Source organism: Caretta caretta, chromosome 3, assembly GCF_965140235.1.
Source record: "Caretta caretta isolate rCarCar2 chromosome 3, rCarCar1.hap1, whole genome shotgun sequence".
Classification (NCBI taxonomy): domain Eukaryota; kingdom Metazoa; phylum Chordata; order Testudines; family Cheloniidae; genus Caretta; species Caretta caretta.
The window spans coordinates 77373853-77388023 of NC_134208.1; the positions used below are offsets into that span (position 1 = coordinate 77373853).

Genomic DNA, 14171 nt, shown 5'->3' on the forward strand with positions numbered 1-14171 from the left:
CTTTTTTCTCGGCCATACCACATTGGCGGCTCATAGTCATCCTGTGATCAACCAATACTCCGAGGTCCTAGAGCTGCTACAGCCTTTTGGGGAACAAAGCATGCTCCTTGGAGTGGTGGGACGGTGTGCAGCCTGGCCTTGCCTTGCCCCCTTACTGCACCTTTTGTGGTACTGAGAGACCTCATGGGAGCAAGGACTGAAATACTGTGTAGCTCTTACACAGGACATAAAGGACAGGGGGGAAGAGAGAAGGTTCGTTGCACACTCCCACCCCCACTATACATCTGGGGACAATCTGACCAGAAGTGATTATGCAAATCAATGCACTTTGAATGGCTAGACTGGCTAATAATGGCGGGCCAGTATGGATATATAAATTGCAAATCACAAGATTATCAAGATTATTAAGAAATAACTGTATACCGATTATGAAAATTAAACACCCACAACTGGATAGGGAGGAAAAGGAATTGCATAACTGGTAAAACTATAGTTATGCTGCACCTGAAACTGCACAACTGCCCTGCACTCTGTATAACATAACACGGCAATGTAAAACCATAAATCAGATGCTTCCAAGAAAGAAGAGAATATCTAGGTCTGAAGGCCTACTTGCTCTCTGCTATTCAAATCAACACCACCTCTAATAGGCATAGCCTGTTTCTATCTTAACACAAAAGAGCAAAGGCCACTTCAGTACAGGATGTGGCAGTGAAGGAGACAGCTGCAGGAATGGCAGAGCACTGGTGGACCCTTCAGGATTGGAACTTGCTTGTTTGGCTGAAGAATGTCACAAACATTTTTTTGTCAGTTTTGTTTTAAAAATTATTCCTGTTAATTGTGTTTTAATGTTATCATTTGGTGTTACCAAACAGATTTACATTAATTATCCAATATGCTTAAATCAATTAATAATTTGCCACAGAACTCAGTACTGCTTGCCAGAGACATGAGTGTGAAGGAATTCTACAGAGCTAGGATATGTCAAAACTCCCACTGTTGAGCCCCAGTTAGATATAGTATTTGATAACATGTTATATTATACATTTCATTTCCCTGGCTATGTGAGTTTGGCTAACCATATACAAATACACTATAATGGAGTATAAGAGTTTTATTAATATGCATTTGGGATGACTGCACTCAGAAAGCCATTCTAAATGAGAGCCCATAAAATATTTAAATTACACCTCACTATAATGTATTGAGAACTATGAAATTCTTACCCACTTTCCCTATCGTTTAAATCCCACGTCCAGCCACAAGGACAAAGATTTTGGACCTGAAACATGACACTGGCATACTGCTGTGAACGTTGTACATACTCAAAACTGGGATGTTGATAATCATTTGAAAAACTATGCAGCCATGCAACAAATTGTGGAGATGTGAAATAAATTACATTTATCATGAACCTCTGACCATCTCATCTGCACTCTGACCACTAAACTACATCCAACAGGACTACTCCTACCTGCAAAACCTCTAAGCAGCTTCGAACAGTTGCTATTAAAAAATAATAAATAAATAGATCTTCCAGAGAAATAATTCCTTCGTTTTTTCCTCCTACCAGTTTATGTTCTTCTCCTACCTATCGAACTACTATTGTTGAAGGCTCTAGTAGAGCATATACAGCTGTGTTAAAGAAAGATAGGTGTTTACATTTCCTGCAAACTATGAAACACACCAAAAAGTAAAAATAAGGAATTCCACTATGAAAAAAATATATCTGTGTTCTGATTTATTCCAATACACAAAATAATATCTAAAAACAACATAAAAACAAAGGAGTAAAACTCTTTAAATGACTGGATCCCGAGAAGAAAGAGACTTCAAATATGACTGAATGATTAATTTTATTAATCTATTAAATTAACAAATATTCTGTCTAATAATTTATGATACTGCCAGTGGTGAGATCTTCTAAAACAAATACTTGACAGAGGAAATACTATGTGTAGAGCAGAGCTATGGCTTCAAGAAGACTTGACTGTATAATTCATATCTGACTTTCACTACTGAAATGCTGATAGTGACTAAAGCATGATAGTTGTTTTCATAAGAATGAGTGCTACGCGTTGATGGCTAATTTGGCCATTGAAAACGTATTTTGTATGATAGTGGGTAAAAGTGTTCGACAGGACAACTCAGAAGGGACCTTTTAACTTACTATTTTTCTGAAAAATAACTCTCTGCTAAAGAAAATATCTTCTCCCTTTCATACACTTAAAGAATTGCTGATATCAGGTAAAGCAGAAATAGCAAATATTTATCCTCACATCAGGAAAGGTTTACAGAACCAGAAAGCAGGTTAGATTTTTTTTTAAATGCATTTTCTACCTGATAAGCCTTGTGACTGATGCCATATACTAATGGATTTGCTCTCATCCGTACATAAAGATAAGTGTAACTTATCCACTTTACTGCTTCCTCCACATTAGTTACTGTTCCAAGAGCAACCTGTAAGTAGGAAGAGAGACAAAAATTGAACTTACATATTAGAGGAAAACACAAGCATTAAGTTCATAATATACTGAATTCAGACCATTAGCAGTAGATTAGAGAAAGTGTCTGTAGCTTTCCATTTAAAATATACTAAAAATAATAATCATATAACAATCTCTTCTGAACCACCTATATATCTGCATTTCTAAAGCATGAATCATCATGGTACCTTTTTTCACAGTAGGTTTCAGATATCTGAGTACCTAAATGATCTTTTAATGTAAAAATTATAAACAGTAGAAAAGATCACGCAATACAGGCTTCTACTACAAGGAATCTGTAATTCTTCTATGAACAAGACTCATGTGAAATTCATATTTTAAACTTTTTAAGCCATGTAAACTTACTTTCCTGTCTGAGTTTAAGTGAGATGTTTGCAACCTGATTAAAATTGATAATTTTTCAATTATATCCTCATATGTGTTTAAGAAGCCATATTATAAGGGAAAATGTCCTGAAATTGTGGAAATAAGATTAATATAAATATTTTTCAAATCAAACAACATTGGCACACCAGGCTTTTTACCATGTCTTCATATATTGTCATCACTTTAAAAATAGGTTTCACCTGCCTTTTATCTTTGAAGATTCACATACACATGGTCACTAGCCAGAGCAAGGCACTCACCCTGGGTGGCAACTTCCGGGGGTGCCATACCGCTGGGTGTTTTGTTTTGCTTTGCTATTACTGGACAGCCTTTTTTTTAAAAAAATATTGTTATTTTTTGCTCTGCTGATTGGCCAGCTTATTTATTTATTTATTTGGTCCGGTCACCAGTGTGGAGGGAAGAGGGATTGCAAAAACGTTTTTCATCCCAGCCAGCAAAATGGCTAGGGCTGCCCCTGACTTTAGCACACAGCTGTGGTATCAGAATGTAACTGAATTTGAGTGGGTGATTTATTTCTGTAGACTATTAATGCAACCATATTGAAACAATATTTCACTCAGGAATCTTTTTGTAAGTTAGTGGTATTTCATCATCAAATTGATTGACACATTACGTATTTACTTTTTTAAAAAGGCGACTTCAGTTATATTCTCTATCAGTTCTAGTCACAAAAGGCAACAATTATTTTTGTTTTTATTCTAACTTTGCTGTGAGAATTCAAGATTTCCATTATACTACTCAAACAAAATATACTCTTTTGCTTTGTTTCTCTCCATATTGTTTGGCAAACTCCTTAACAATGACTAATGTTAAAACATCAATTTGCTTTTACAGTCTGTCTCTCACATAAATCCTTTAAATTTACTTAAAAAAAAGCACACACACAATGGTAAGCAATTTCAAATTCTCAGATCTACAGATCTATATGTTAATAGGGAAACTCATTATTATGAAATATGAAACAAACAAAAACCCCAACCTTACACTAAAAATATTACTGAAATCCCAAAACTACTGTTAGTTAAACCAGTTTAAATCTGGAGTAACCCCTTTTGATTTCAATAACGAATCTTCATACTTAAATCTCAGCTAGGGCTATGCTTCATAAGATTGGATTGTTTCCCAATAGGATAGAAATGGACACCAAATAAGTAATATTTTGATAAGTGCATATACTCATGGGACACTGAATGGGTTAAGAATGCACACTTATCCTAAGCTACTTTAACTCAGTTGAAAGGGAGGGAAGACATCTTATCTCGTGCATAAGCTTATTCTCAATTTGCTGCCCAAACTTATTTGTTCATTTGATTTCTCCCCATGACTCAATAAACCCCTTTCTGGTACATACCCTGAAGTAGCATATTGACATCTTTCAATAATAGAAAAACCCCTCCTGAAAATATCTAATTTTGAAACATCAAGGCATAAAGCTCCTATCCTGGAAGATAGCAAAGTCTTACACGAGTCAAAAACAAACCACTGTTTCTACCTCATTCATTTTAATTACTCATTTTGCATTTAGATTTGTTCAAAATTAAATATTTCCATAGTTAAAAGCAAAGCTAAGGAGGAAGATAGTAAGAATGTGTAGTGTAGATGGGTTGCAGATGAAATCTACAAATGTTTGTAAGGCTTCAAAACCTATTAATGCTCATCATTCTTTTAAGGACTGTACTCACTAAATGCCATATGGAGAAAACAGTGAAAGCTACTTCTGAATATTTGCTGCCATCTAGTGACCACCTAAAGTTCTTGTGGATTGTTGGATAAGGTCAATAAAGGCTAACAACAAAGTACTTTCTACTGCAAACTTAAGAGTAATTATGAAACAAATGGTCTATACAATGAGAAGGCAGCTTCTGATAGGTTTGGAAATTTAGGACTGGTAAGTGGAGTGAAAAGACTAATAAAGGTGTTTTCATCTTTAACAACGTCAGAAACAAAATTCTAAATTGTTGTATTTAACATAGTCTTAGTACAGCAGTTTTAATTTTTTAACTCCTTAAACAGTTACTTGGCTGTTATAAGAAAAAACACTGGGCCTTACAAAATACATACCATGTTGAAACTGAACTGCCTGATTGCACCTTTATATCTGATGGATAGACAACTAATAATTACATTGCTCACATAAATAATTGTGACTGCAAACTGTGCCTGAAAAATGAAAGGCTGAGTTTTAAAAATTCAGCTCACAATGTGTATTAGAGTGAAAATGGAGGTTATTTAAGTAGTCAGTGTAAGAATTTTTCAACTAATCAGTCAAGGGCTTATGCCAGTACAACTGTGACTTTGAAAAAAAATTATAACAGCAATAATAAATAGTTTTAATTTTAAAAAGCCCTATGCAAAGAGCTTAGCGAGGTGAGCAGCAATTCAGAATACAGTTTAATTTTCCAGTTTTAGTTTAAACAAGTCAATATTCTTAACAGTACATCATCTGTAAAAATGTTTTTACATAATTATGTATATTTTCATTTAATTATGTAAAAACATTTTTACAGAAGTGATCTTTCACAGGACTCAGCAGATTGGCCCTGAGGCTGATTTCTCTTTATAAATATGGCACAATCAGAAATACTTTGAGATTTGAAAGGAGAAACTGTCCTACCCCAGTAAAGAGAAGGAAGCTGTATCATTCTTCAGTAAAGGTAAAGAACTTGAGTAAAAGGTAAAGACACACAGAAGAGGGCTAATTTGACTGAATAAATCTGAACTATAGAAGCATTATATTTAAGTTCAGGAATATAGTAGATTTTTATTTTGTAAATACGGTAAGAACTATTTTTCTTATCATTTCTTTGAATCCCCTATACAAAGATCAAATAAAAAGTCAACCTATCAATTTGCTATCTTTTAAACATAGTCTCTTTGCTAGAGCTAAAAAACAAAAGCTCAATAAATCCTATCAGAATCAAATTCTCTTTAATTCTTCACTTTTCCATGCTAAATAATCTCAGGCTTGGTCATTTCCTCTGAAATGTAAGATCCACTACTGCTGAACTTTTCTGGACCTATTCTATCTCAGTTAGATTCTTCCTAAATAGCTTGTCTATACTCATCTCATTGTCCCTAAAAAAAAACCTGTGAATCTTGCTAGCACTGGTGCAACTTTACAGAGTTAGCAATGGGGCAGAGGGAGGGAGAGACTCTTGTATAGAGAAGGTGCCGGTGGCCATCAACTCTTCAAGCCACCATATCTTCTAGACTCGCTCTAAAAGGAATTAGACAACTTGTGGTACCATGCTGGTGACCGCTCTACAAAACCACTCCCATTGTTTCTGCCACAGTCAATAGCTGGGAGATTCTGGGGGAAAAAAGCCAGAGTAGATACAGCCTATTTGAGGTGATCAAAACTGAACACACTACCTCAGATGATGGTGTGCCACTGTTCAGTGTAATGGTCTCCCATTTGCATTTTATTTTATTTTTTCCTCTGAAGTGTTTTTGGCCTATTGGAGACATCTTCTGCTACTTATGATGATTCCTACAACTCTGCAAGCTTATATCTAATCAGTATATATGCAAAGAGCTAATCAGTATAAGACTACTGCTGAACTCAAAGAGATAAACGATCAGGTTGCCATCTAGAAAAACAATAGACTAGTGTAACTGGTTTGACTTACTATTGATTTTCTGTAATCACGTGAACACCAACCTTTCCTGCCTTGTCATTATAGTAGGATAAATCATGTCTTGCATATCAGAGGCCATAAAAAAATGGTTGTTTCATGGTCTTGTCAATGCACTACTTTGGCTTTTCAGCATTTTCAGGTTTCAGAGTAACAGCCGTGTTAGTCTGTATTCGCAAAAAGAAAAGGAGTACTTGTGGCACCTTAGAGACTAACCAATTTATTTGAGCATGAGCTTTCATGAGCTACAGCTCACAAAAGGAGTACTAACCAATTTATTTGAGCATGAGCTTTCGTGAGCTACAGCTCACTTCATCAGATGAAGTGAGCTGTAGCTCACAAAAGCTCATGCTCAAATAAATTGGTTAGTCTCTAAGGTGCCACAAGTACTCCTTTTCTTTCAGCATTTTCAGTTAACCTACAGAATTGCTACTTGCACTAAAATGTTCATAAACAATCATTAGCATACTTCTCAATAGATTCCTAGCTAGTTTAGCTGCACTGAAGCCAGTGGAATTTCATTAGCATGCACCAGCTGGGGATCTGGCCTTTAAAGTACAATATTACAATTACATTACAATACATTTGGTCTTTTAAAAAAATAATCAGACTTTAAAAATTTCATTCTACTCCTTTGCTTATTTATGTGGTGGACCAATAATTAAGAGATTCTCTAATTTAGTGTTGCAGCATATCACAACTTCTTAGTTTTTTTAACCGTTTAAGTCACATCATATTTATTATTCATTATTATTTTTATTATTGTAGCACCCAAGAGCCTCCGCCTTGGACCAGGATCCCATTGTGCTAGGTGCTGTACAAACACAGAACAAAAAGGTAGTCATGCATGTTTATTATTTTGGGAATTTTGCATACAAAATATTCCTTTCTCCACTAGTTTGCCAGTTTTCTTTCTCCCCTCTCACTCTCAGTTTTTAACTTAGTGCAATAAAAATTACTATATTTCAGCATATTGCATATTCTCTAAATTTTTTTATGATCTGGTCAGCCTGACTGACTACTAAAGTATATGTATTATGTGATTCAGATGTATTACGTGATCCTGCTCGTGTTGTTAACATCTCTGACTTTATAATGCATTGCTTTACATTTCATACTGAAGGTAACTGTGTGATCTATGATATTGTCTTTGCTATGGATAAAAAAGCCGTAGCGTTTTTACAGAATACCATTTGAGTATTCAGTTACTGTTAAGGATCATTTCAATTTCCATTGCGTCCACCTTTGGGCCAAGGATGCATTTCATTCATGTTTGAGGACATTAAATTATGCTACTGAACACTTGTGAAATACATGCCTATTTAGTAAAATATTATCATATTCCTCTATGTTATATATCTGCAGCCACAATATTATAGATTACTTACAATTCTTCATAAACAGGCTAACTTTGTTATGGATGTTAGTCTTACTAAGAAAATGAAATACTTGCACTCCATTTTTTAAAATTTAAGTATGTTGATGCCTAGCAGTTACTCCAAAAGAGTACTATTCCAACATTACAGAGCACTTTCTCCCTCATCTGTCTTGCTTTTAAATACTCCTTTTCCTTAGGACTCTTCTGCATGAGGATTAAGTGCCCATTTGGATACATACCAGCTCAGCTGGTACTATGGAATGATATTTACCTTTCCAAGTCTTCTGTAATTAGTTTTGTTTGATGGTGTCTAAGCTAATGAAATGTAGATAATTTATTATTAAATGGAAGAAAAACAAATAATAATGCTACATTAAAGCATCACAGTTAAAATCACAAAGCCAGAAAATGCAAAAGTTAGGGTTCCAAAACAATGCTAATGGCACATTTGTTTGATAACAGACAGCTGCAGCAAGTCTGGGTTAGCAGAAGCTTGGTACATTGATTTGTTATGTGTTTGTATAATGCCTAGCACAATGAAGTCCTGATTTAACTAGAGCCTTTGGATGTTACACTAGAATATAATAAATCATAATAAATGGTAGGTACTAGCTTCGTCTTTGCAATGAACAAAACAAACATTTAAAATGTAAACTGAATTTTCAGAATATTCTAGAATACAGCAAAACAGCAAACAAAAATGAGAATGTCCCTAAAATGATGTTTACCTATCCTTGATATGAAGCTAGATGTTTACCTAGGTCTGATTTTAAAAGTGCAAATTAATTAAAGAAAAATTGGACTTTTGCCCTTCTTTTCTTTACCCTATAAAGAAGGCCTGCAAAAATTAATCCTCCTCTCCCTCAAAAAGAGATATGATTTCTGCTTGCTCTGACAACGTCAGGTATGGTTTTTCTTTTTGCTGAAAAAGCAAAAGTATCTTGTGATATTATACCTTAATTGAAGAGGTAAGGTGTTGATTCTCTAATAAAACTCCTCTTTCTCCAAAATATTAGTCAGTCACTGGAATTAAATAGACATTAAGAAAAAGAAATAAAACCCAGAATTTTAGACATTCTAACTGAAGGTCCCGTTCTTCCTGAATTATTCTAAATGCTTGTGATGCTATCATTTGACTCGTTCACCACTCGTCCTAGGACAGAGAAAACCTGAATTTATAATGTAAAAATAAAGTGGAAAAATAAATACTTTTTGGGAAGGGGAAAAAATAGTAAAAAAAAATAATATCACCCTTTCAGGCCTTCTTCATAAATCGTAAGAAACAAATAAAAGGCATAAACCCAATATTTTCCGATGAAATCTTTCAGGATTTTGCTGTATGTTTTTCCAATGAAAATACGTACACTATCCCTAACACAAACTGTCCTAGCAGAGTTGTGAGCATTATCTCCTATGTTAATCCAAGCCCTCTGAGCAGCCCAAGAACATGGAGAAGTCACAACAGGGCTAGGGCTCTTCTAAAAATCTTAACAGATGGCAAACAGCGATGCTCAGAAGTGATTGTTTTTCCAATTAAAAAGATTATAGTTAAAAAAAGTTTTCCCATGCCAAGCAAAATCACTAATCCCCAGTGAACACTATGTTGAAGCAAAGTTTCAAACTTAAAGGGACAATTGGTAGCACTAAAGCTCTCTTTATACCAGGTGATGATCTGGCCCACACTGTTTCTTCATTAGCTCTATTTACTAGAGTACAGCTAGGTTTTTTTGAATTAAACATGTATTATTTAACTCATCCATGGATGAATTAAAAAGGAAAATCAATTGCAGCAAAAACTAAACATGGACAATTTCATCTAAAAAAGCCAATAGTTAGGAAGTTATGAATGTGAAAACAGCATTATAAGAGATCATTTTGCAACTTCGACTGTTGTAGGCACTAGCAGGCACCAGTTGATATGTTATTGTTCTGATTTATTAGCTCACCTTCCTTTGAATCAAGATCTTTATATAGTTTTACATAACTTCATCACATGTTTTCAGGATATTATGGATTTTCATTGGATCAGAACCGGGGTTCTCAAACTTCATTGCACCGTGCCCCTTTCTTACAGCAAAAAATACTACACAACCCCAGGTGGGGGGCTAAGCCCAAGCCCTGCCGCCCCAGGCTGAAGCCCTTCAACTTCAGCCCTTGGCAGTGGGGGTCGGGCTTTGGCTTTGGCTTTGGCCTTGGCCCCAGCAAGTCTAACGCCAGCCCTGGCAACCCCATTAAAATGGGGTCACGACCCACTTTGGGGTCCTGACCCACAGTTTGAGAACCGCTGGATCAGAACCATTGACCGGCCTAAGAATTATTTCAGTTACCATGTCTGGATATGTTTTTTGGAGGTGGTTGCATGCATTCAAAAATCTTTATCATCATCCAGAGCCCTAATTTGTATGTTTTGATAAATAAATATATAACGTGTGTGTGTGGAGTCTGGGTAGGAGGGCACTCATTCATTTTGCAACAGTCCCAATTGCCAGCACGTATCTAAGATTTTAAAGTTCAGCTGGACAAGTTCTGCCTGCTTTATATTTTAAAAAATAATAATCATCATTAATAGGGAAAAAAACTAACTATAATTAACATTGCTCTGTTCCATAAATGCTAATTAGTAATAGTGTGTTATGTATTTAAATAAAAATTCCTATATAATCTTATAAAATTATATCAACTAAAAATAGTATCTCTAGAAAATAAGATGGGGAGAGACTTAAATGGTGTTATCAATTACCTTCATTCGATTCCATCAAAAGGGTCCTCCTACATCCATCACAGTTAAAGATTTATATCATAGCTGTACAATACATTAATTAGTGATTGTCCTGGAAGAACTGTGCATCTGTCAATGTGATTTATAATCTTCTACCTTCTTCCTCACCTCCACCAGTAATTACTATCTCTACTAGAATATATGAGTCATGACATCAGCCACATTAACACTGGCATTAGCAGCTAAACTGGCATATCCTATATGTTGTGCTACTCCAAGTAACAGTTTTGTGAACTTCTCCAGAGGCAAAAGAACTCACAAATCACTTCTCATATAGGCTTTTGAAAACACCAATTCCACACCTAAGTTTTCCAGAGTTGTTCATTGAAACTGAAAGTCTTGTCTGGCAAGGAGGAAGAAAAAAGTTTGGGGCTCCTTTAAGCATCTCTTCTAAATTAGGGTTACATGGGACTTACCTGAGTGGAACCAAAGGTGGAACAGGAAGTGGCTGGATCAGATGGAGGCAGTGAGCCACCACGTGCACTGGTCAAGAGGAGAGAATTTATACCCATGCACTCTGGAAGGAACCCTCTCTCTCATTAATGATAGATCAGCAACACCCACCCTCCAACCATGGAATCAGAGTAAGACTGTGTTTTTATGATCTGTTGTGGGCATTGCACTAGTCATCATTTTTCTTTCAGGGCTGGGAAAGAATTTTTCCCTCACTGCCAAATTGGCTGAAATGGGGTGAGCTTTTCACTTTGCCCACAGGTCAGGGATCCAGTGGGGTAGGTAAGGAGGTTAAGCCAAGATGCCACAATTTAGCAGGTACCAGGTGTCCAGTGCAGTACTTGTTAACAGAGATGATACAGTTCCCTAACAAACAGCAGTTGGATGGAGATTTAGGAGAAGTCATCCACTAAAGAATCATAGAATCATAGAATATCAGGGTTGGAAGGGACCCCAGAAGGTCATCTAGTCCAACCCCCTGCTCGAAGCAGGACCAATTCCCAGTTAAATCATCCCAGCCAGAGCTTTGTCAAGCCTGACCTTAAAAACCTCTAAGGAAGGAGATTCTACCACCTCCCTAGGTAACGCGTTCCAGTGTTTCACCACCCTCTTAGTGAAAAAGTTTTTCCTAATATCCAATCTAAACCTCCCCCACTGCAACTTGAGACCATTACTCCTCGTTCTGTCAGAAGCTGGTAAAAGGAGGGTTGGAGCTCCTAAAGTCAGACAACAGGGAGACAACCCACCCTCCTTTTTTCCCGTTTCTCTTAATCCTCCCATGAGAGGAAGGTGGAGGGGTCCCAGCAACAGGCTTGGAGCAGGTTAGAAAAGGGAAGAGTTGACAGCAGCCCTCACAAATAAGTGGAAATGATTGAGAAAAGCCTGTACAATTTCTTCTCGAGTATTCAGATAAGTTAAATGAGGAGAGTTGAGGCCTAATTAAACTACATCCATTGCTGGTTGTGGAAAAAAGGCAAAGCTTCATTAATAAAGTCTTTGCATAATGCTTCAAGACAGGAAAAATACATTAACATAGCTCCCCATACATTAAAAAGGTAGGTTTCAGAGGAACAGCCGTGTTAGTCTGTATTCGCAAAAAGAAAAGGAGTACTTGTGGCACCTTAGAGACTAACCAATTTATTTGAGCATGAGCTTTCGTGCTCAAATAAATTGGTTAGTCTCTAAGGTGCCACAAGTACTCCTTTTCTTTTTATTAAAAAGGTAGATTCTAGAAAGACAAATGCACAACCAGCTACACTTTTATGGTAAGTTCATACCAGAAAACTTGCTTAAAAACAGGCAATACAATTGTCTGTGTCTTTAAAATCACAAAGATAGAAAATTACTATTACATACATTAGAAAACTTGAAGTGGTTTTGGCAATAACTTGTGGCAATAACCATTATGCCCCAATGTTGGTGTTAAAACAGCTCTATAAAGACGGACACTTCTCCGCTCTTAGGCCATTCATGATTAAAAATTGCAGTAACTCTGATTTTGTAATTTACCACAATTTCTAGGAAAACAGAGCACTTAGGGGGAACCCATCACTCCTCTAGAAATCAGAAGACTCTTGGCCAAAAAGTTTTGTCAGAAATTTCTCCAAGTTCTCTTTCCAACCTCTCAATCATATATAATTTATGTTTTGTTATTTTAATATTATCTCTACCCCAGAAAAGATCGTAGGTAGCCTAATTAATTATTAAAAATACTTTTTATAGTTAAATAGATGAATAAATGCTTAACAGATATAAAAATCTTGGCTAAAATCCTAGCTTTTCAGTCATAGGATTATCCATACCTACTCAACTGAACTTTTTATTGGCATGTAGTATTCAGATATTATAAGGTAAGACAGCTGCTTGATAGGATTTCTTCAACTCAAAAAGGAGTTACCTCCCCCTTTTGTTCAAAGGACAGTAGTCAGACAACAGCTGGGTATGAGAGTTGGAAACTTTCAAGCCCTTTATTAGTTGTATCAATCTTCTGTTACATATTACAGCTATTTAATTTTGCACTGTTTTCTTTCTGACAGAGACACAAAACAGGGTTGTCTCCTTTCATGGATTTTTTGCCTTTTCTGCACAACAACCAATTAGCTTGATCACTGAAACCTTAGTGTGCTGTGGAACACTCAAAACCCCTTAACTTATAGATATGAAGCATTCCATATCTCCATATTGTCTAAATTAAATCAAAGATTAAGGTATAGGTTTAGACTGTGGTTTTCAAAGCCAAGTGAGGGTATATTTTAATGGAAATTGTGTATCAAAATGCACAGAGATATAAGAATTACCATACTGGGTAAGACGTATAGTCCATTTAGTTCACTATCATGTCTCTGACACTGGATAGTACCAGATGCTTCACAGGAAGGCACAAGAAACTGTAGAAGAAGCAGATATGTGGTAACCTGCCATTGATGAAGATCTCATTCTGATCCAATTGTTAGAGATTGGTTTAAACCCTGAAACATGAGATTTTATCATCCTTTCATTATTCTTTTCATTAGCATTAACTGCAAGTTTTGTTATTCATACACATGTCCAATTCCTCTTTGAAGCTTTATAAGTTCTTGGCCTCAATGACATCATACAACAATGAATTCCACAGTCTAAATACATGTTCTGTGTAAAAGTATTTCCTTTATAAGTTTTTAATTTGCCATCTTTTAATTTCATTGAATAACTCCTTTTTCTTGCATTATGAAACAGGGAGAACATCTGATATATATTTTTATCATGTTTCCTCTTACTCATCTCCTTTCTAAGGTAAACAATCCCAATCTTTCCAGCCATCATATGAGAGTTTTTCCCCACTTAATCATATTCCTTCCCTCCTCTGAATCCCACTTTATTTCTGCAATATCCTTTTTGAGATGGGGTGATCAGTATTGTGCACAATATTCCATATGAGTCTGCATCTTTGATATATTTTTATAATACTGTACTACACTATACTTTTTTTCTATATTGTTCTCCATTTTTTTCTGTATTGCATCCTGGATACTCTTTTTAACCAAACCTGCACA

The 14171-nt window shown here is 35.8% G+C and overlaps 1 protein-coding gene across 1 annotated transcript in view; it reads right to left on the bottom strand.

Moving 5' to 3' along the window:
• Positions 1–14171, bottom strand: part of ASCC3 (activating signal cointegrator 1 complex subunit 3) — a 514213-nt gene that overhangs the window by 142966 nt on the left and 357076 nt on the right. The window contains exon 17 of the mRNA XM_048844924.2: positions 2341–2460. Coding sequence (XP_048700881.1) covers positions 2341–2460 — 120 coding nt within the window. The remainder of the gene's footprint in view (positions 1–2340; positions 2461–14171) is intronic.